The following is a 20,549-nucleotide window of genomic DNA, read 5'->3' as shown; positions in this document are numbered from 1 at the left end:
ATTATAAATCCCTTCCTTTGGACAATGGGATCTTCTGAGATATTATAGCCTGATCTCATAGATTCATAGATACTAATGTCAGAAGGGACCATTATGATCATCTCTTTGTTTGGTCTCCTGGTTCTCCATGTAATTCCAGTCTTAAGTTTTGTCATGCTTCCTATGCTGTTGAGATTTTAGTCTCTACTCTGTTTTCTTGGGGAATTGGTTTTTTTCAGCTCCATATGTCATGGCAGGCAGAACACAGATGTCAAAACTGCCAGAATATGATACCGTTTGATGGGCCAGATCTTCTTACCCAGCTGTGGGTAAACAGAGGTCCTGAAAACATCAGAACTGTTGCAGTTACACAGAGAGTCTACCCTCAGAGATGCCATGAAGCTGCATGGACTCCATTTGCATTAATATAGAAAGAAATTTAGGGGTGGGTGCAAGGATGCTGGATCAGCAAATACAAGGATCCACCTGCCAACTCATATCCCTCATCCTTTCAATGAGGAGATTGGGGACACATCAGACTAGAAGTCTACTATCATCTTAAAGCTGCATTGACAGGAGTAGGATGACTCTGTAGGTGGGCAAAAGCTGCCATGGAATGCCCTCAATTCTATATGAGGTATAGACAAGCAATAGAATTAATTTGATCCATGTTAGACATTCCTCTTACCTATTTAATTTTTCCCATTCACAGTGATCATATATTCTGTTCCATGATTGATCCTCATTCCTTATTCTGCATGCTCAGTTCACTGATAATAGAATTCTTACCCTTACGGGTTCAGCATCAATGACAATACATCAGAGGGGCAGGACATTTTTTTGTTATCTTTTTGCACTGCATTCCCATTCAAGACTCTGCTCAGCTAGGAGCTTAGAAGGTTTGGTGAGGTCTTTGTTAGCTTATAGCCTCATATCTGAATATGCTCTTTCAGACGTGAACTTGTTGAACTTATAGTGTGATTATGGTCTGAAAAGTCACTGTCACACTTAACATGTTTGATCCTTGTGCCTCTCTTTGTGCTGTACATTTATTTTTAAAAAAAATATTTTTATTCCTGCTAGAGCCAAAACAGCTGAAGAAGACGGAGCTGCATTGCACATCACTAACATTATTTTCAAGTACCATAAATTCAAATGAAAGGATAATGAGGATAGAAAGGGATAGCTGAAGACTGATGCGCATTACTGGTGATGAACATAGAAAGGGTAAGGAAAAAACAGCTTGATTTTGAGATTTTATATTGACTGGTGTTGAAAGTTTGAAAAATCATTTTTGACTTGTTAAATTGAGCAATGTTGATATGAAGTCATGCCAAGGTGTCATATTTACAGCCTGTTCCCAAGATCTAAGTCTTGAGGAACACAGAGAAAACAACACCTTTGTTCCTCTCATTTGCACTCTTTAGTTTTGTATAGAAGCACTAAGACACCACAGTGATAGGCAGTATGTAAGATAGATATTTTTCCATCTCTAACTTCTGTGACTAAAGGGATGTTTTAAAAGTTATTACATGGCAGTAGACACAGTATATCTACAAGGGGATGCATGGTAAGTCAAAAGTGTATTGAAAAATAGAGAGGTCTCCATTAAGAAGTCAACATTTTACCACAATTACCAGTGGTAGTGTAGTAAATGTAGTTAAATGTTGACTTTTTAATGGTGGATGTTTGGAATCTTTGTGAGACCTATAAAATGGACAATATCTGTTAAGGTAAATAAATCAGATATTAATCCACAGATCCCTAATGGTGTCCTTTAAATAAACTGATAAATGCCACAAGCTACATCCATACTCTTTGTTTCTAATTGATTTTCCTAAATGCAGTCAGCTATTTTATGAAAAACTACTTAATAAGAAATAATAGCAACTAAGTTTGCTTTTCTAAGAATATTTGGAGAATATTTTTATTACTACAGCTGATCATTTTTGGAAGTATTCCATTCATAGTCAGTTCATCATTCCTCTTATATGTAAATCTAAAATGGCTGAGCATTTAATTTTGGTTGTAAGAGAAATCCAAATGTCTTCTCAGTTTGTCTACCTGGCTAAAATGTGCCTATAAAAATAAGATTCTAATCCTGAAGTTCTTATTCAGAACAAACTCCCAACAAAGCTAATGCAATGTTGGCCTCAGTACTTACTGTTGAATGTAAAGGACTGGTTTTGCATTTATATTTTTAATACTGTACTATATATATATATATATATATATATATATATATATTATTAGTCTAAACTAGTCAATAGAGCACTAGACTGGGATTTAAGATACCTGGGTTCTATTCCCAGCAGCGGCGGATTTAGCCTCTGGGCCAATTGGTCATGTGCTCAGGGGCCCCAGCCAATTGGGTGCCCCCGACCCCAACCCACTCTGCCCGCTTGGCACTCCTACCAGGGAGCAGGGGAAGCCCCCAAGCCCTGACCAGCAGGAGTGCTGGGCACGTGGGGTAGGGCAAGCCCCCGTGCCCCGACCTTGCTCCCCATCAGGAGCACCGGGCGGGAGAAGCCCCTGCGCCCTGACCAAGCTCCTCAGCAGAAGTGCCAGGAGGGGAGGCGGGATGGGGCAAACACTTCCGCCTTGACCTCGTTTCCCCAGCAGAAGCGCCAGGTGGGGGGGACTGCAGGTGAAAGGGGTGGGGAGGGGCCCCCATTTGCTCTGGCCCAGGGCCCCACAAACCCCTAATCCGCCTCTGATTCCCAGCTTTGCCATGGGCCTGCTTGGTGACCTTGGGAAAGTCACATCACCTCTTTGTGTTCAGTTTCTCCAACTGAAAAGGGAAAATGATATTGATCTCCTTTGTCATTGCTTTGAAATCTCCTGATGAAAAGCATAAGAGATCAGTATTATTATTATCATTATTAAACTGAAGTTAGTTAACAGATAGCCTCCTGTGCCCCCCAATTCTTGCCTTGTCTAAGACTAATTAATGATATAATGACTCACAAAACAGCAAACACAGCATGGTGTTCATCTTTCTCTTTTACTTAAGTGTGGGAGCCCAAATATTGAGGAATCCATATTTCTTCAGTAGATTTTTATAAACAGTTATTTTTGTCTGCTCTGTCAGCAGCCATTATTCATTGATATTCAGATAGTCCTTTGATGTAGCACTGTGGTTTTGCCTTCTTTTTTTGCCAAGTGCATATATAGACAAAAGGTGCCTGGGGTGGTGAATAACAATAGGAACCTTTGAAAATGGCTAGCCAGAAAAAGGAAAAGAAAACAGGAATGAAAAATAAGACTGGAATGTCTTTACTTTGCTAAGGGAAAAAAAGAAAAAGGTTACAAAACCCTGCGGGTGAACCAGCTGCAATCAGTCCTAAACTAAATCTCAAATATTAATCGAGAAGGGTCAAAATCTGTCCTTGTTAACACTGAAGTCAATGGAACTACATGGGAGTTACAGAGAGTGAACTTTGGATCCCAATAAATAGCGACTGTTATACTTTCTGAGACAGATCCTGCAAAGTTATTATTATTTATTATTTGTACTATTCCAGCACCTATGAGCCCTACTCATGGACCAGGACCCAGTCATGCTAGGCACTGTACAAACAGGGAACAAAAAAGACAATCCCTACCTAAAAAAGTTTACAACTGAAGTGCTAAACAATCTGCCCAAATCTGGCAAAGCATTTAAGCATATGATTAACTTTAAGCACAGGAGCAGACCCCTGACTTCAAAGAGAATACTCATGTGCTCACAGTACTTCCACACTTTGCTGGGTTTGGCCAGAGTTCTCAGCACCGGGCAGCAGCCTGAGAGCCCTATGTCAGCAAGGTCTTAGGATACTAATACCAATGCAATGATTAGACAGACTGTTTATGAAACAGCTCCCTCCACTGTTCTTTCTGAAATCTGCTCATTCCATCAGAGGAATCAAAGCTGTTTTAGCTCAGTGACATACATACATTGTGCAGGATTGTGCATGGGGTGTCAATTCCTTTCAGCACAGCTACTGCTTTTCGTCTCTGTCCCACAGGTGCTGATTTAGTATGGTAGGTGCTGCGAGGCCCAGCAGCAGCTGCATGGAGGTATTACAAACGATTTGTTTGAACAAAACCTCCTGCTCAGTTTGAGCCAGCCCTGTGCTACAATGCAAAGCGGTGATAAATAATCTGCTATACTCCTGTTATTTCATTAGTATTGGGAACATACTCACTCTTTTCACCCTGTATTCCCTAAAACAATTCTTTCTGGTAGTGCAGAATACTTATTTTTTCTTACTCGTGACATAATGGCTTTTTTTGGCCATCTACTGTAAACCTCTTGGGATGCTGGGACCTTGAAGACGGTGTTCTGACAGGTTGTTCAGCAATCCGTATCACTCAGATGAAGCCTGCTAACATGAACAAATAACGGTGTCATGCAGGTGAAGGAAGAGGAAAGGGGAGGAAATCCAACAGCCTCTGCAAATGTGTTTTGGCTCCCAGGAAGAGAAAAGTGCCACGCTGGTCTCCATGCAGCTTAAGTCAGTCCCTTGCTCGCTGCTTCCTCCAGTCCACTGAAAAGGAAGGTGGAGGGACCTAACATACTATCATGGATGTTAACAGTGCCCCATACTCATTAGGTTGCAGAATTTAAATACAGAAACCAAATAAACCAAAAGAGAGAATTTAAGTTTGCAGTTTGGAATAGTGATCAGGTCATCCTCAGTGTTTTGGTTTTAAACCTACTCTTTTAATAACCAGTATTACATTCAGTCTAAGATTTTCAAACCAGGTGCCTAATGCTACTCTTCTATACCCCCAATAAGGCACCTACCCAAGTCTCCTCATTTTAAGAGGTGCTGACCACCCTCAATTTCTATTGACTGAATATTGCAATTCAGGCCACTTATTTATACACTTATTCTATTGCAATTCAGGCCACTTATTTATGCACCTAATTATAGACTGCTATAATCAATGGGCCAATGAAGATGGAGACCAAAATTAGAAACTTTTAGCCAAGTTCATTCTAACTTCAGGCAAGATAACTCTTAAAGACAACCTGTCCTAGCATCACTTGAAAGGGAAAAAACAACACTATCTCCAGCCTTTTCCTCTTCTGCTGCTCAGATATAAAGCATCCTAATATGTTCAGAAATCAGCCTGCTTAAACCTGATGCACTATAGCCCTGCATTATTCCAAGGCCTAATCAAGATCACAGCCCCATTCAGACAATGTGTATTTACTTCACATTAGCGCCCTGAAGCATGGATCAGCATCAAGGTCCCAATGTGCTACGAGCTGTACAAAGCTCCTATGTATAAAATACCTCAGATCCTGCACTGAAGAGTTTATAATCCATGTGAAGGTAGTGACATATAAGGGTGGAAGGAGAGGGAAAGCCATCAATATGTTTTTGGGGTTAAGGAAGCTCTCTCTCTCCCTCTTAGAGACTTGAAGATCACCTTCTATATTCCCTCATTTTACATGAGGACACGGAGACCATATTCTCATACTTCTCAGATGCAACAGGACTCAGTTCATAAAAACACAAGAGCAGCCATACTGAGTCAGACCAATGGTCCATCTAGCCCAGTATCCTGTCTTCCAATGGCAGCCAGTGCCAGATGTTTCACAGGGAATGAACAGAACAGGGCAATTATCAAGTGACCCATCCCCTGTTGTCCAGTCCGGCACCTGGCAAACAGAGGCTAACAGCCATTGATGGACCTGTCCTCCATGAACTTACCTAATTCTTTTTTGAACCCAGCTATACTTTTGGTCTTCACAACATCCCATGGCAACGAGTTCCACAGGTTGACTGTGCATTGTGTGAAGAAATACTTCCTTTTGTTTGTTTTAAATCTGCTGCCTATTAATTTCATTGGGTGAGCCCTGGTTCTTAGGTTATGTGAAGAGATGTATCATACTTTCTTATTCACCATCTTAACACAATCCAAAGCTCATCAGTGCTAGTTCTTAATGCATAAGAGGTGTCTTTCTTGAGCACCTCCTTTTGTGCCTCTGAGCTAAATGAAAATCATATGTAGGCTTCCTGCACAAATCAATATTAGTTAACTACAACACTTCCTGAACTCTTCAGTGCAGTAGTTTTACAGATATTCTTCAAAGATACCCAACAGTCTTACCTGCGTCCTGATAACCGATTCTCATTGTTTTTGGGAGATCTTTCTCTCTTCTCTCTTTCAGTTTCTGAATGTCTGTGAAGAACATTTAATTTGATGTTTTTTTCACTGGTGTCTATATCAGAGCTTGTCATTGGTTTCCCTTCTTCAACCTTGGTTCTTTCTCTTTCCGATAAGAGTTTGGCAAGTGGATCAGCTGTGTCTTTGGGCGTATGTCTTAGCTTCTCACTGACTGAACTTGTGTATGAGTTTGATGAAATCTTTGATGAAAATTCCATATCTACTTTCAGAGCACTGGCATTGTGTGATGAAAGGTAACTCACGGACTCTGTGGAAGTTCCTTTAATCTCTTGAAAATCACTAGTTGGCATCTCTGAAGATTTTTTCTGATGATCTTCCCCTTTGAATTGCATTGTGCTATTTATGCCAGAGGATCGTTTCAGAAGCCTCCTTTTTACTAAATCCTAGAATAAGTTGTAAATAAAGAAAATACCAGATTCAATGTTCAGCCTTTTTAAACAAACACACAAGAAAGCAGAAGCCCCTATTAGTCTAACTACTGGGATATGCAGTTTATTCTGTTATTAGGGATGGGGGAGAGCCTGTTTGGATAATAACAGTAAGAACTGACTTGCATCTTCAACCAAAATTTGGCCAATATCAAGCCAGAACTATATGGTAAGTCACTTGGGGTGGGGTCCACCTGGCCCATGATTAGTGCTACTTGGTGCTACAACATAATAAATAAATAAATAATAAGGATCAACTTTTTTGGTGTCTTAATTGTTGTGCATTTTCAGGCACTCCTTCTTGTCATCCAGGATCAGAAATGAAATAGTTCACAAAAGCTTGTTGTTGAGGTTTTACCCAGCTCAGATGAAACCAGGAAGTACAGGAAAGTATCCAGTCCTATTTCCAGACCAAAGTGGTTTAGACAAGTTCAGATACACACACAAACTTTTACGTGCATCTGAGAAATTACTCAAACTGATCGTGTGAGTTTTTCCATTGCTAATGATCATAGGTCCAACTTTACACTCTTTACTCAGGCAAAACTCCCATTGACATAAAAAAACAGAATAGGGAGAAAAACCAAAAACATGAATCTTGGTGCTGGTTTTCAAGAATACTCACTGAAACAGTAAAGTACAAAACACATGAGAATGTTAGTTGAAGTTTAATTGCTGGAACCAAGAACTGTTTTTGATTTAGGCTGGGGTTTCCAAAGAAATTCATTGGGATTTGAGTGCCTAACTCCCTTAGGTACCCTTGAAAATTCCAGTCTTAAAGAAATAAAAGGTAATGAGAATGGAAAATAAACAATAACTATACATGGTGTAATCAAAGATCAGAGAGTTGCATAGGTTAGTTATTATACAATGTGATGATTGCTGATGGTTCTAAATCATCTAAAAGATTTCCTTAAATTACTAACTATAGTTGCTTCCTTAAATTACTGCTCTACTACAAACTGTAAATATAGTAATTTAATATACAAAAACAATCTGCATGTTATATTCAAATGTCTTTACTAGCAAATATAATGTAGAAATCTATAACTCTAACCCTCTATTTAATCTCTCTAGAAGTACAGGAAAGCACCTCTTGTGAACTTGCAGTGGGTCCAGCCATCATTCCTCTGACAATGAGACTAGACCTGGACTTTTGCTTCTCTCTCATTGTGGTCTTCATCTCCTCAGAAGTTTCTGTTATTTTCAAATCATCTCTGCTATTTTTTAACTTTTTATCTCCTTCAGAGGATGAGCCACTATTGGGTTCTACCACAGTCTTGGATTTCTCTCTTTTATGTTGATGTCTCTTCGATGGAATGACTTTATCTCGTGGAACATCAATGTCATATCTACAAGGGAAGAAAGGTATTTAAAATGAAATTATACACAAATACTATCAATAAAAAATTACAATAATAACGTGGTTGAGTTACTTGTGAATTATCTAGCAATTATATATGACTATGATAGCTTATCACTTAAAATGTCTACATACAGCTCTTCAGTTTTTAATCCTGCACTTTTTCTGGAATGAATTATAAATTAAATAAATCATTATTTTAATTTTATGATATCTTAATGTGCTACATACCATATCCTAATGGAGAAAGTATGTATAAAATCCTAAATAGCTTTTAAACCATTAGCTGTCTTCAGTGAGAATTAATTTATTATTATTTCTTATTTGTAATTAGGGTTGTCGATTAATCATAGTTAACTCATGCAATTAACTCAAAAAAATTAATCATGATTAATCAATTTTAATCGCACTGTTAAACAGTAGAATACAAATTGAAATGTATTAAATATTTTTGGATGTTTTTCTACATTTTAAAATATATTGATTTCAATTACAATACAGAATACAAAGTGTACAGTGCTCACTTTATATTATTATTTTTATTACAGATATTTGTACTTTAAAAATGATAAACAAAAGAAACAGTATTTTTCAATTCACCTCATACAAGTACTGAAGTGCGATTTCTTTATCGTGAAAGTGCAACTTACAAATGTAGATTCTTTTTGTTATATAACTGCAACTCAAAAACAAAACAGTGTAAAACTTTAGAGCCTACAAATCCACTCAGTCCTACTTCTTGTTCAGACAATTGCTGAGACAAACTAGTTTATTTACATTTGCAGGAGATAATGCTGCCCGCTTCTTATTTACAATATCACCTGAAAGTGAGAACAGGCATTTGCATGGCACTTTAGTAGCCAGCATTGCAAGGTATTTACGTGCCAGATATGCTAAATATTCATATGCCCCTTCTTGCTTCAGCCTCCATTCCAGAGGATATGCTTCCATGCTGATGATGCTTGTTAAAAAACGTATGCATTAATTACTTAATGACTGAACACCTTGAGGGAGAATTGTGTATCTCCTGCTGTTTACCCACATTCTCTGCCATATATTTCAAGTTATAGCAGTCTTGGATGATGACCCAGCACATGTTGTTTGTTAAAGAACACTTTCACTGCAAATTTGACAAAATGCAAAGAAGGTACCAATGTGAGATTTCTAAAGATAGCTACAGCACTCAAACCAAGGTTTATGAATCTTAAGTGCCTTCCAAAATCTGAGCGGGACAAGGTGTGATGCATGCTTTCAAGAGTCTTAAAAGAGCAACACTCTGATGTGGAAACTACAGAACCGAACCACCAAAAAAGAAAATCAACCTTCTGGAGCTGGTATTTAACTCAGATGATGAAAATGAGCATGCGTCGGTCTGCACTGCTTTGGATCGTTATCAAGCAGAACTCATCATCAGCATGGATGCATGTCCTCTGGAATGGTGGTTGAAGCATGAAGAGATATATGAATCTTTAGTGCCGAATACAACAGTGCCATGTGAATGCCTGTTCTCACTTTTAGGTGACATCGTAAACAAGAAGAGGGCAGCATTATCTCCTGCAAATGTAAACAAACTTGTTTGAGTGATTGGCTGAACAAGAAGTAGGACTAAGTGGACTTGTAGGCTCTAAAGTTTTACATTGATTGTTTTTGAATGCAGGTTTTTTTGTACATAATTCTACATTCATAAGTTCAACTTTCATGATAAAGAGATGGCTCTACAGTGCAATGGAAAAATACTATTTCTTTTGTTTTTTTTACAGTGCAAATATTTGGAATAAAAATAAATATAAAGTGAGCACTGTACACTTTGTATTCTGTGTTGAGTAACTGAAATCAATATATTTGAAAATGTAGGAGAACATCCACAAATATTTAAATAGATGGTTTTCTATTATTGTTTAACAGCGTGATTAATCGTCCCTGCCCCAAAGAGCTTGCAATCTAAGTATAAAACAAGACAGATATAGCCAGAGGGGGGAATACCAGGAAACAATGAGGCAAAATTGGTCAGCATGATGGACAGGGGTCGCAGCAAACCAGCAGCCTAACCATTGCCATTCCTTCAAAGCTTGCCAAGAGTCTCTGATTTGGAATGAGACTCACTGATTTTGGATTAAAGTTAAGGATGTTTTTAAAGTATTTCATTCTTATGATTTACATTTTGTAATGTGTTTCTGTGAGGCTTAGATTTTTGTGTCTTGCTAATATTACATTGCCAAAAGTTCTGACTCCTTATTTAAACATAGGATGTGCAAGAATACTATATGGCTCTCATCCTGCAATGACTTATGCAGGTGCTTATCTTTATGTATGAGTAGCCACATTGAATTCAATGGGGATTGCACTCAAATTGTAAAGTCACCCATGTACGTAAGTCTTTGCAGGATTAGGCCTTAGTCTAGTATCTGGTTGATAGGTGAAATTCTGGCAAAACTCCTATTGACTTCAGTGGGGCCAGAATTTCACCCTCTGACTTTAGCCAGTTCCAGATGATTCACAGGAAGGTATAAAACCCCATAAAGCATCTATGGTAGGGGCTCTCAAACTTCATTGCACTGTGACCCCCTTCTGATAAAAAAAATTATTACATGATCCCAGGAGTGGGGACCGAAGCCTGAGCCTACCTGAGCCCCGCTGCCCCAGGTGGGGGGGGGGGGGGGCAAAGCCAAAGGGCTTCAGCCCTGGGTGGGGGTGGGAGGTCTGTAACCTGAGCCCTGCCACCCTGGGGTGAAGCCGAAGCCTGAGCCCTGCCACCCAGGGCTTGAAGCCCTTGGACTTCAGCTTTAGCCCCAGGCCCCAGCAAGTCTAATGGCAGCCCTGGCGACCCCATTAAAACAGTGTCACGATGCACTTTGGGGTCCCGACCCACAGTTTGAGAACCTCTGATCTACAGTATTGTGCAACCCAAATGGTATATCATGGGGGGATTGTACTTCCTGACTATAGTTGGTGAGCAATTTATGCCCTGATGCATGAGTATTAGTACCAATATAATTTGTATCCCAGCTAATGTAACTGCAGAGGCTAAAACATTAAGTGGTTAGCATGTTCATATAAATATCTAACCTTTTAAACCTTTTTTTCTAATTAACTATTTTCATCATTAGGATCCTTCAGCAGCAAGTTCCATGAAGTTAAAAAATATGTTGTGTTATAAAATATACCTTTTAATTAAATAGTTAAACAGTTGCTTTTAAAAGCAACCAAAATATTGCGCAATAGGGAAGGGCACAGTATACAGAAAGGATACATGGAAGTTCTAGAGGTGCTAGGGACAATGACTTGTGAATCAGGGCCATGAAACTCTTGGCTGGCAAAGGGCACAGTGGGCCTGATTTAAAAGGTATTTAGGCACCTAATAATGCAGATAAGTGCCTAGTGGGATTTTCAAAAGCGCCAAGGCACTGAAGCTCCATGGGTGCCTACGTGCTTTTGAAAATCCCATTCGGCATCTATCTGCAACTTTAGGTACCTAACTACCTCTAAAAATCTGGCCCATGTGTGAAATGCTGGGGCTGTTTTTAAGAGTTTGTCAAAGCCTCTCTAAAGGCTGTGAAGAGGTAAACGTATCTATAAGAGATGGTTATTAGATAATCACTCAAGGAACCAGCGCTTGGCACAGAAAATCTAATTCTCATTCTGTGCCGTCTCACTTTTTTTTTTTTTTTAATTTTCAGGAAGGCTGAAATGAGGACTCATCTCAGGCACTGGCGTTTTACACTGTAATTGCACCATTTCTCCTCTGGCTGCTGCGGGCTGACTTGGTTACGGGGGTCACTGGAGGTAGCATACTCCAGCCACACTCCTTCGTGCCTGGACATTCTGTGGGGAGTGGACGGGCTTAGCATAGCCAGGTGGGCAGTCCCGCAAGCCATTTCTTGTTACGGCAGCTTTGCAGCCCCTCTGTGTTGCCAGAGCATGGGCCAATATGCATCCCACTGTCCCCACTGACAGAGATCTGCAGCCCCATTGGTATTAAAGATGGGATGGAGAAATCCCCATCTTTATTCACATCCCGTCCAAGGCCACTCAAAGGTAGGAATGAGATCAACATACAAATGGGCTGAATCTCAGCTGGTGTAAATTGGCACAGCTCCATTGCAGTCAATAGAGCTACACTGATTTATACCACCTGAGCACAAACCCACAATGTATGCCTCTATGGCACACCCACTCAATTTACTTTCTTCCATTCCCACATGCATCCACGCTCAGCATCGCCAACCCCAAGCATGCAAGAATCATGAGTCAGGCAATCCAAAAAAACCCCACAAGCCTGACAAAACAAAAACACAAAAACAAACCATCATTATTTTTTAAGTGAATACATTGTGTTATTTTTTCTTTGCCTTCTGGTTTCTGAGCTTTCAGAGTACACTGGGGTCATGTCATCAAGCTTATCTCTGCACCCACAGTGGCTAGAAGTGTAATCTTTCTGTAAAGAAAGCTAAGTGTCTCAGGTAATCACTTGACTCCTGGAGCTGGGGCTTTTTTAAAAAAAGCACCACCTCCTGTGAGAGTTGGCAACTCACCTTTCTCAAGCTACCTTTGGAGCAACAGAGGGGGGGGTGAGACCAGGCATGTCAGTGGGGTCACCCCTCCCCTGGCTGCACCCTGAAACCCCACCATATGCTACTGGGGAGGGGAGAGACGAACGTGGGTGTGCCTCTTTAAAAACAGCTGGGCACTCCTCCCTGCCCTCCTCCGCCAGGGAAACACTGCGCAAGCCCAGCGGCTTTGGAGGGTGAGGGTCATAGAGTCCCACCGAGGCACAGAAAGAGAGTGAACCTGCGCCATCACACTTCCTGCCAGTCGGGGCCGCCCTGCGTCCGGAGCGGAGAGCTCGCTGGTCAATCAGTCCTGCCTCCTTGCGCGCGTGCGCGCGCGCGCGGCGGGGGTGGGAGAGAACGGTCGCCTGCTTCATTGCGCCTGCGCGACGGAGGTGTTGCACGAGAGCGGAGTGCGCAGGTTTCAGACGCGCCCGCAGGGCTCGAGCTCCCTGGCTGCCCCCGCTGGCGGGCAAGCCCGCCTGTGGGGGAGGGGAGCTCGCGCCGCCTTGTTTCAAACTGTCTCACTGGGGGCGGGGGAAGGGGCGGGGGAGATGCGGTGGACGCGTTTGCTTTCAACATCTCCCTCCCTCACACTGCTGCAGACCTGCCATGTCTGTAGGGCTCTTCCCTCGTTTGGGGTGAGGCGTCATCGCTGGCTGAGAGGCAGCTGGGCAACATGCTTAAAAATCCAGTTTGTTCAGCCTGCCCGCGCATTGACCCTGCTAAAGGAACCAAGAGTAAAGCACGGGCAGCTACAGAGGACTTGAAAGCCATGGGAGCGAGGGGCCAAGCATGGTTCAGATTGCCAGAGGCTCTGGGCCTTCAATTGATCTAGCCCAGGGGTTCTCAAAGTGGGGGTTGGGGACCCCTCAGGGGTTGCAAGGTTATTACGTGGGTGGTCACAAGCTGTCAGCCTCCACCCCAAACCCTGCTTTGCCTCCAGCATTTATAATGGTGTTAAATATATAAAAAAGTGTTTTTACTATATAAGGGGGGTCCACACTCAGAGGCTTGTTAACGTGAAAGGGGTCACCAGTACAAAAGTTTCAGAACCACTGCTCTAGCAAATAGAAGAACCTGCTTCTAAAACTGTTCAGTTGAAGCATAGTATCTAGCATAAACTAAACATAAACATCTGAACAACAAAGGGACATTAATATTGAAAAGTAAGTCATAGAAAGGATTTGTACAAGCTCCACACTGCAGGATATACAGTTGGGTAGAAATGGGCTTAAAATACTTGGAAGTTGTTAAGTTAGTGGGGATGAAACAAATACTATCATGCCTTTTTTTATGGTTCTGATCCTATGTACTCTATTTCTAGTTACAGAAAAGAGAATTTATTGCCTAGAGATTTATCACTACTTCAAGCAGTGGTGGGCAACCTGTGGCCCATCGGGGTAATCTAATTGTGGGCCATGAGACATTTTGCTGACTGACTGTCCGCAAGCACGGCCCCCTGTAGCTCCCAGTGGCCAGGAACGGCAAACTGTAGTCACTGGGAGCTGCAGGCACAGCCCCCCCCCCGCAGCTCCCAGTGGCTCGGAACAGCGAACCGTGGTCACTGGGAGCTGCGGGGGGCCGTGCCTGCGGACAGTCAACGTCAGAAAAATGTCTCACGGCGTGCTATCAGATTACCTTGATGGACTGGCCGCAGGTTGCCCACCACTCATTTAAAGGCATGCATTCATACTGAACTTTCTCAAACATCTGGTATAATAGCTCAGAACCCCTTGTACAGCAGAATGAAGATGTAGGCTAGAGAGATTGTCAAACACCAAGTATGATAGCAGAGGGCACCCTAAGACAAATCTCAAGGAGCACATAATTAAGAGGATGGTCTCAATTTAGAATATATTTACCTATATTGATCATAGTACCCCTTTTAATAGTGTGGCAAGTTAAAGGCACCTAAGAAAAGGTGACAAAACTGAATGTAAAAACCGAAACCTCTTTATATTTGTAATTTTGAATGTAGGGATTAGACTGCATACATACTTACATAAAGTAAAATGGAACTATACCTGTAAACTTCAGTTTTACTTGCATCAGACACAGTTGTTCTGCCATGCATGTCTTCATCTGAGTAGTCATTAACTAGTGATGTTTCTATACACCTAGACTGTGAGCTCTTAGCTTGTGGAACTGAAGCTACAGGACTTGTGATGCATCTGGTGGTCCCAAAATGTTCAAGAAAATAATTGGTGATAACTTCAAGAATTGTTTTCAGTGGATTCTCCTTTGCCTGGAGAGGAGGAGGAGGGAATACGTTGCTTCACAACTATTGAAAGTCTCCAGTTAACTTTAGTTAAAACAGAAGATTGAGAAACATTTTAGTTTTACAGTGCAGCAATTTAAACCGGCTCATGGTCTTTTAGGATGCACTGAGGGGTTTTGCACATATAAAGTCATGTTAGTTCATAAATGGTATGATTCAGGAAAATATTAAGGAATGTTGAGTAGTCAGAGATCCAGTTTATTTTACACCTTAAAGATTCTTAAAGAGTCAGAAGATTAAAACAGAATAGGCAGACAGTGAAACAAAACATTCTTTCTCCAGTCCTTTTTTCTTGGCTTCATATTTAAAAATATTTCTTAATACAATATCCAAAGAAATTACTAAAGTGATATGTTTATTCCAGTAAGAAACTACTCCTTGGGAAACTGACCATAGGGGATTGAACTAACTAGAATATTATACATGCAATAATAACTCAAACTTCTGATTTCTGTTCTGTTTTTCTGGCAAAAAAAATCTTTAGTTCTGCAGCTAGCATTAGCTATCCAATTAGATATAAGTAAATGTAATCATGCATGTTGAACTACATTTCTCAAATGTTGGTTTTAAAAGAAAGTCAGAAATATTGGGTGTCAACCACTTCTGTGTAAACGTAACAAGGAAAAGGTACTGAACAAAACATATGTCCTTCGAAACCAGTAAAAAACTACACTGTGTAACCGTACAAAGCTGAGCATTAAAAGCAAAACCAAACCTAACATAACTATGGTTATACCAGGATAATTGCCACTCATTTTACATAGTATATATTGTTCGAAAGTATCCTAAACCAATTTACATGTGTACCATTTAATGTTTCCAGCAACATCTGTAGTTGAACAAGGCTACCACATACAGAAGCACAATACAGTATTTTGGGACAAGTGAAGTAGCTGAACATGATATACCCATAAAAATGCAGGAGAAACTTGGGTAGGTAAAATTACCTGAACTGAAATATAGTTAGGACAGCAGTGCTAACACACCTACTCTTACTGAAAAATAAATAAAAATGTATTGTCTACAATGCCCATAAGTGGCAAAGGCTTAGTTTTACAAAATGTTTTGAAAGCATGATCTGATAACAGTGCCTGTAAAACCAGGCAATGTTGCATTCTTGTTCAATTCTCACTCAAGATGATGCTTACTATCCATTCTGTCTGGGTTAGATTCTGGTGTACAAAAAACTTCATTTGGAAAATGGGTACACTAAAAGTGAATAATCTCTGATGGAAAATTAACTGCTCCCTACTCTAAATAACGTTTATGTAGACTGAAGTTGTAATAAGAGTTAGTGTTCCATCTCCAGCCCTTAACCTTGTGCTATGCAACTTACACAACCTCATTATCTCAGCCCCTCCTTAAAGTCAAAATGTAGATCAGGTCTATTCTTTACAACCAGTAATGGGAAATGACACGTAGTAAGTCCAGCTAAAAGCTCTTTGCACTTTAAAGTAACCCCATAATGATGATTCTTGTCTGACCAGTTTTTTTAAGATTGCTTTTAACATGTAATAACATACAACTGTTGGTGATGCTGACTTCTGGCACTTAAGTACAAAAGTGAAAATTCCCTTACCTTGTTTTCTTTGTACAAAGATTGTAGATGCAAAACATTTCGCAGTTCATTTCTATTGTTGATGCTAAGTGCAGTACGTGGAAATTCTCTGTCCATAATGGCACTTGTCTTTTTTAAACCCTCAAGGGAAGAAATGTCAATTTTAGACATACCGCAGGAAACTGTACAACTTTAAAGTTTATATCATCTTTATTCAATAGGTCATACCTAATTTGAAGCTTGCTATAATTGCTACAGCACATACAGCAGTGGTGCTTAAACTTCCTACTATTGTCTTAGATAATTTAACTATTGCTATATTATCTAAACTTCTTTTATAACTAATCAAGGGAAGACTGCAAACACAATGGTTACGTTATCCAAGGTGATGCTTAAAACATGGCTACAGTACTTTTACGTCAGGAATAAAATCTATATGCTCACAATATATAAAAAATCAATAAAGCTTGGTTATGAAATATGTACACCAGTGGCTTGACTTTTTCATAGGTGCTGAACTTCAGAATCTCATTAATATCTGATGGGGCAGCCAATATTACCAGTGAAAACTGGGCCTGTTGTGAATATAAATTCCCAGAATAATTAGGCAGCAGTTGAAAATCTTTAAGAGGATGCTATGAGTTTATAACATGTATCTGAAACAGTAGCTTATGTTTTTATAGTCTAAACACTTCCACTGATCAGGTCTCGTTATATTTGTAGAAAACAAAGCTGTATTGTATGTTCAAAGGTCAATCAGGCATGCATGACATCTGATAATGGCTGTCTGGAAGGCCTCGTATTCTTCCTGTGTTGCACAAGCTGTTGGGTATTTTCAGAAAGTATTTGACCATTAATAAATAATAACTTGAATCTGCTTTGTAATGTATTATCTTTTGTCGAACATAAAATGTTGGGCTTGATCTGAAGAGACCTTAAAGCAGGCTAAAAACCAATCCAAAATTTCAAAATGTATACTTCTACAGTACTCTTGTGGTTTTCTCCAGTTAAGAGAACCAAAGCACCACTTTTAGTTATATGAAGTCTCTTTCTAAACTACTTAGTGAACTTATGAATCAGGTTGAGTTGAAAGATTACACAAAAATGATTAAGAGCAGTCCCAGGACAAGATTCAAATATTAGCTCTACACCTGAATATCTTATAAAATCTCTACTTTAGAAAGACTCCATACAAAGTTGCCCTGAAATGCTAGGTTTGGAGAAGAATCCCAATTTTAGTGTAAACAATGGGAAGACTTCAGAGTGGTAGCCATGTTAATCTGTATTAACAAAAACAACCAGGAGTCCTTGTGGCACCTTAGAGACTAACACATTTATTTGGGCATAAACTTTCGTGGGCTAGAACCCATGAATGGGAAGGTTGAAGCTAAATCCAGCAAAACAAATTACTTTGCTCTCATGAGACATGAAATTCCTACTTGATAGTTACGCTGAGAGACTGCTTTAAGGAGTTAAGGTGGCTGGCTTCAGTCACAAAGATGTGTGGCAAAACTGCTAGTGAATGATTCTCTGCTGCAGACACCGTGCTTCTGAGCTATGAAATAGCGCCATAGAAAGTCACATGAACACACAAAAAGCACTATGGCAGAAATGAAATAAAAGCAGCCTCTTTTCAATTGTAGTGTGTCCCTTGCTTAATGGCAGAATAAATTCCAGGAGCTGAATCTGGCACAAGTGCTAGGTTTTGGATATGAAGGACCTTGAAGCAAGTCTTGTATTTGCCCATTCTGCCATCATCCCACTGCTCAGTTTAAACTGATAATTTTGATAGTGGTTCGCTATGTGTTCTATGTACATGTCTAATCTAAAAAGCAATGCAATATTTTTACCGGAACATCTTGGTACAATGTCATCCTGGCAGATAACTTCTGTTGTACTTTGAAACAAAGAGTTGGTAGCATAAGACAAATAGAGAATTAAAACTTGTTTTAAACTAATTCCCATGGATGGCAACAGCATCTGGATCCTGGAATCCTAACTATCTCAACCCATATACTAAAATTATAGCTCTAATAGGCTGGGGTGCAGATGGAGAATATTATGAGGTGAAGAGTGGATAGTACAAAGATGTATGAATGTGGGGCTTTCTATAATCCCTACCAACTAGGGCCTTAACTCTGAGAAGGCTGAGAGGAGACATGATAACAGTTGTCAAGTACATAAAAGGTTGTTACAAGGAGAAGGAAAAAAAAATGTTCTTAACCACTGAGGATAAGATGAGAAGCAACGGGCTTAAATTGCAGCAAGGGAGGTTTAGGTTGGACATTAGAAAAACTTCCTAACTGTCCGGGTAGTTAAGCACTGGAATAAATTGCCTAGGGAGGTTGTGGAATCTCCATCACTGGAGATTTTTAAGAGCAGGTTAGACAAACACCTGTCAGGGATGGATAATAGTCCTGCCACGAGTGCTGGAGGCTGGAGTAGATGACCTCTCGAGGTCCCCTCCAGTCCTATCATTCTATGATTCTGAAAATGGATTTTTGTTTTATTTCTGACCCTAAGTTTGGTATGAGCAGCAAGAACATTATTTAGAGTGGATGATAATGCCTTACATGGAGTAGCTTTTTTAAATGGGGCTTCCAGAAAAACTAGTTTTTCAATTAACCCTTATCAGGATTTCAGTTTTCCCTTTAATATCTGAAACTTTCCAGAGGGATCTGCATGAATGTTTGAAAATTAAATAAATTTAGAATGGGATTTTTTTACAACCATGAAATCAGTCCCCTATGTGTAATTCATGATTGTACTGTTTCTCTGTATTCCCCTGTTCCCCACATCCATTCCGACTGCTTGATCTCTATTAGGTTTGGAAAACTTAATATTTAGACAGTATCAGAATGGACACTTCCCAGTAGCCCCCAGAAATATTCCATAACCTTTTTAAAGTGTTGATGGGGGCATTTTCAACAAAACAGATTTTTATTTCCAAAGTCATGTTTCTTAAGCTAGATAAAACCCAACTTCCGTATTCAGAAGTGTTACTGTTAAAGAAATGCCTTATGGGAAATGTAGTCTACTGTTTTTATTCTAATAGCTTGTTACAGTGTAAATACAAGCACCCAAAAACTGGAAAAAGTCTTTCCTCTCCCTTTCCCTCCCCTCTCCAAGCATCCCTTAATCTCTTTCATTGGCGGGGTGTGTGTGTGTGTTCATGTGTTGTTTTGCTAGGGTCTCTCATGCATTGACTGAAGCAAAATGAGACAAAATTACCTTTCTGCTGAGAAATTCTCTAACCAAAGATGCAGCCACTTCTTCCACAAAAGAGTTATCCATTTTATTCCAAAACATACAGGGTTGTTCTTTACTTGATCAAAGTTGGTCATTAAAATTTGCTGACTTCCTAGCTCTTCCGTACAGCCATTAACCACTGCATTCCTGAAGCAGACAGCTCAAATTGCAGCCTGCAGTACCCTCCTCTGTTGCGTTGTCATGGATTTGTTGCCATGGAGACTGTGTGTCATCAGAGATGGCCAGAGAACTCCTCCCCTCTGTGAGAAAGTAGATTTTTCATGCAGCTGAAAAGAGCTCTTGTGTTAACATTTAGCATGCAACTAGTGTGCATAATATTTCTGTTAAAGTTCAATATATTGTAAACATCAGATTCCAAGAAAACCATTCTCAACTTGAGATCATAATACTCAAATCTCAGTTTACCCAAGATTTTCTAAATTATTTACTAACATATTTAATGAAAATTTGCCTGTTCATTTTAGTGAGCACTTTTCTAGATCCACATTTAAATGTCAACATTGGCATTAGAGTTTAGAGCTAAGCTTACTATGTATGACAATATGAAGCTAGTAAAGTTCTTGGAGGCATCCTAAAGGAACAATATCATAGATACCAAGGCCAGAAGGCATGGCTGTGTTCATGTAGTCTGATCTTTTGTATAAAATAGGCCATAAGTCTTCCCCAAAATAATTCTTAGAGTCTAAATTTTAGAAAAAAACATTCAATCTTGATTTAATAATTGTCAGTGATGGGTAATCCCCCATGGTTCTTGGTAAATTGTTCCAGTGGTTAATTACCATTATTGGCAAAAATCTATGGCTTACTTGCAGGCTGAATGTATCTAGCTTCATTTCCAGCCATTGGAATAACTGTGCTTGACTGAAGGGCCCAGTATCAAATATTTGTTCCCCATGTAGATACTTAGACTGTAATCAAATTACCCTCTTAGCTTCTCTTT

The 20,549-nt window shown here is 39.9% G+C and overlaps 1 protein-coding gene across 2 annotated transcripts in view; it reads right to left on the bottom strand.

The window, feature by feature from the left end:
* Positions 1 to 19,773, bottom strand: part of MINDY4 (MINDY lysine 48 deubiquitinase 4) — a 99,597-nt gene extending 79,824 nt beyond the window's left edge. For both annotated transcript variants that reach the window (XM_073334753.2, XM_073334752.1), the window contains exons 1-5: positions 19,571 to 19,773; positions 16,361 to 16,480; positions 14,528 to 14,748; positions 7,684 to 7,942; positions 6,085 to 6,545 (exon numbers count right to left, since the gene is read on the bottom strand). In XM_073334753.2, coding sequence (XP_073190854.1) covers positions 6,085 to 6,545; positions 7,684 to 7,942; positions 14,528 to 14,748; positions 16,361 to 16,480; positions 19,571 to 19,648 — 1,139 coding nt within the window. In that variant the 5' untranslated portion in view covers positions 19,649 to 19,773. The remainder of the gene's footprint in view (positions 1 to 6,084; positions 6,546 to 7,683; positions 7,943 to 14,527; positions 14,749 to 16,360; positions 16,481 to 19,570) is intronic.
* Positions 19,774 to 20,549: the final 776 nt, after the last annotated feature.

This window comes from Lepidochelys kempii, chromosome 2 (genome assembly GCF_965140285.1).
Source record: "Lepidochelys kempii isolate rLepKem1 chromosome 2, rLepKem1.hap1, whole genome shotgun sequence".
In the NCBI taxonomy this organism is placed as follows: Eukaryota; Metazoa; Chordata; order Testudines; family Cheloniidae; genus Lepidochelys; species Lepidochelys kempii.
The sequence above is the reverse complement of the archived record's forward strand: the minus strand, read 5'-3'. Positions and strand labels throughout refer to the sequence as shown.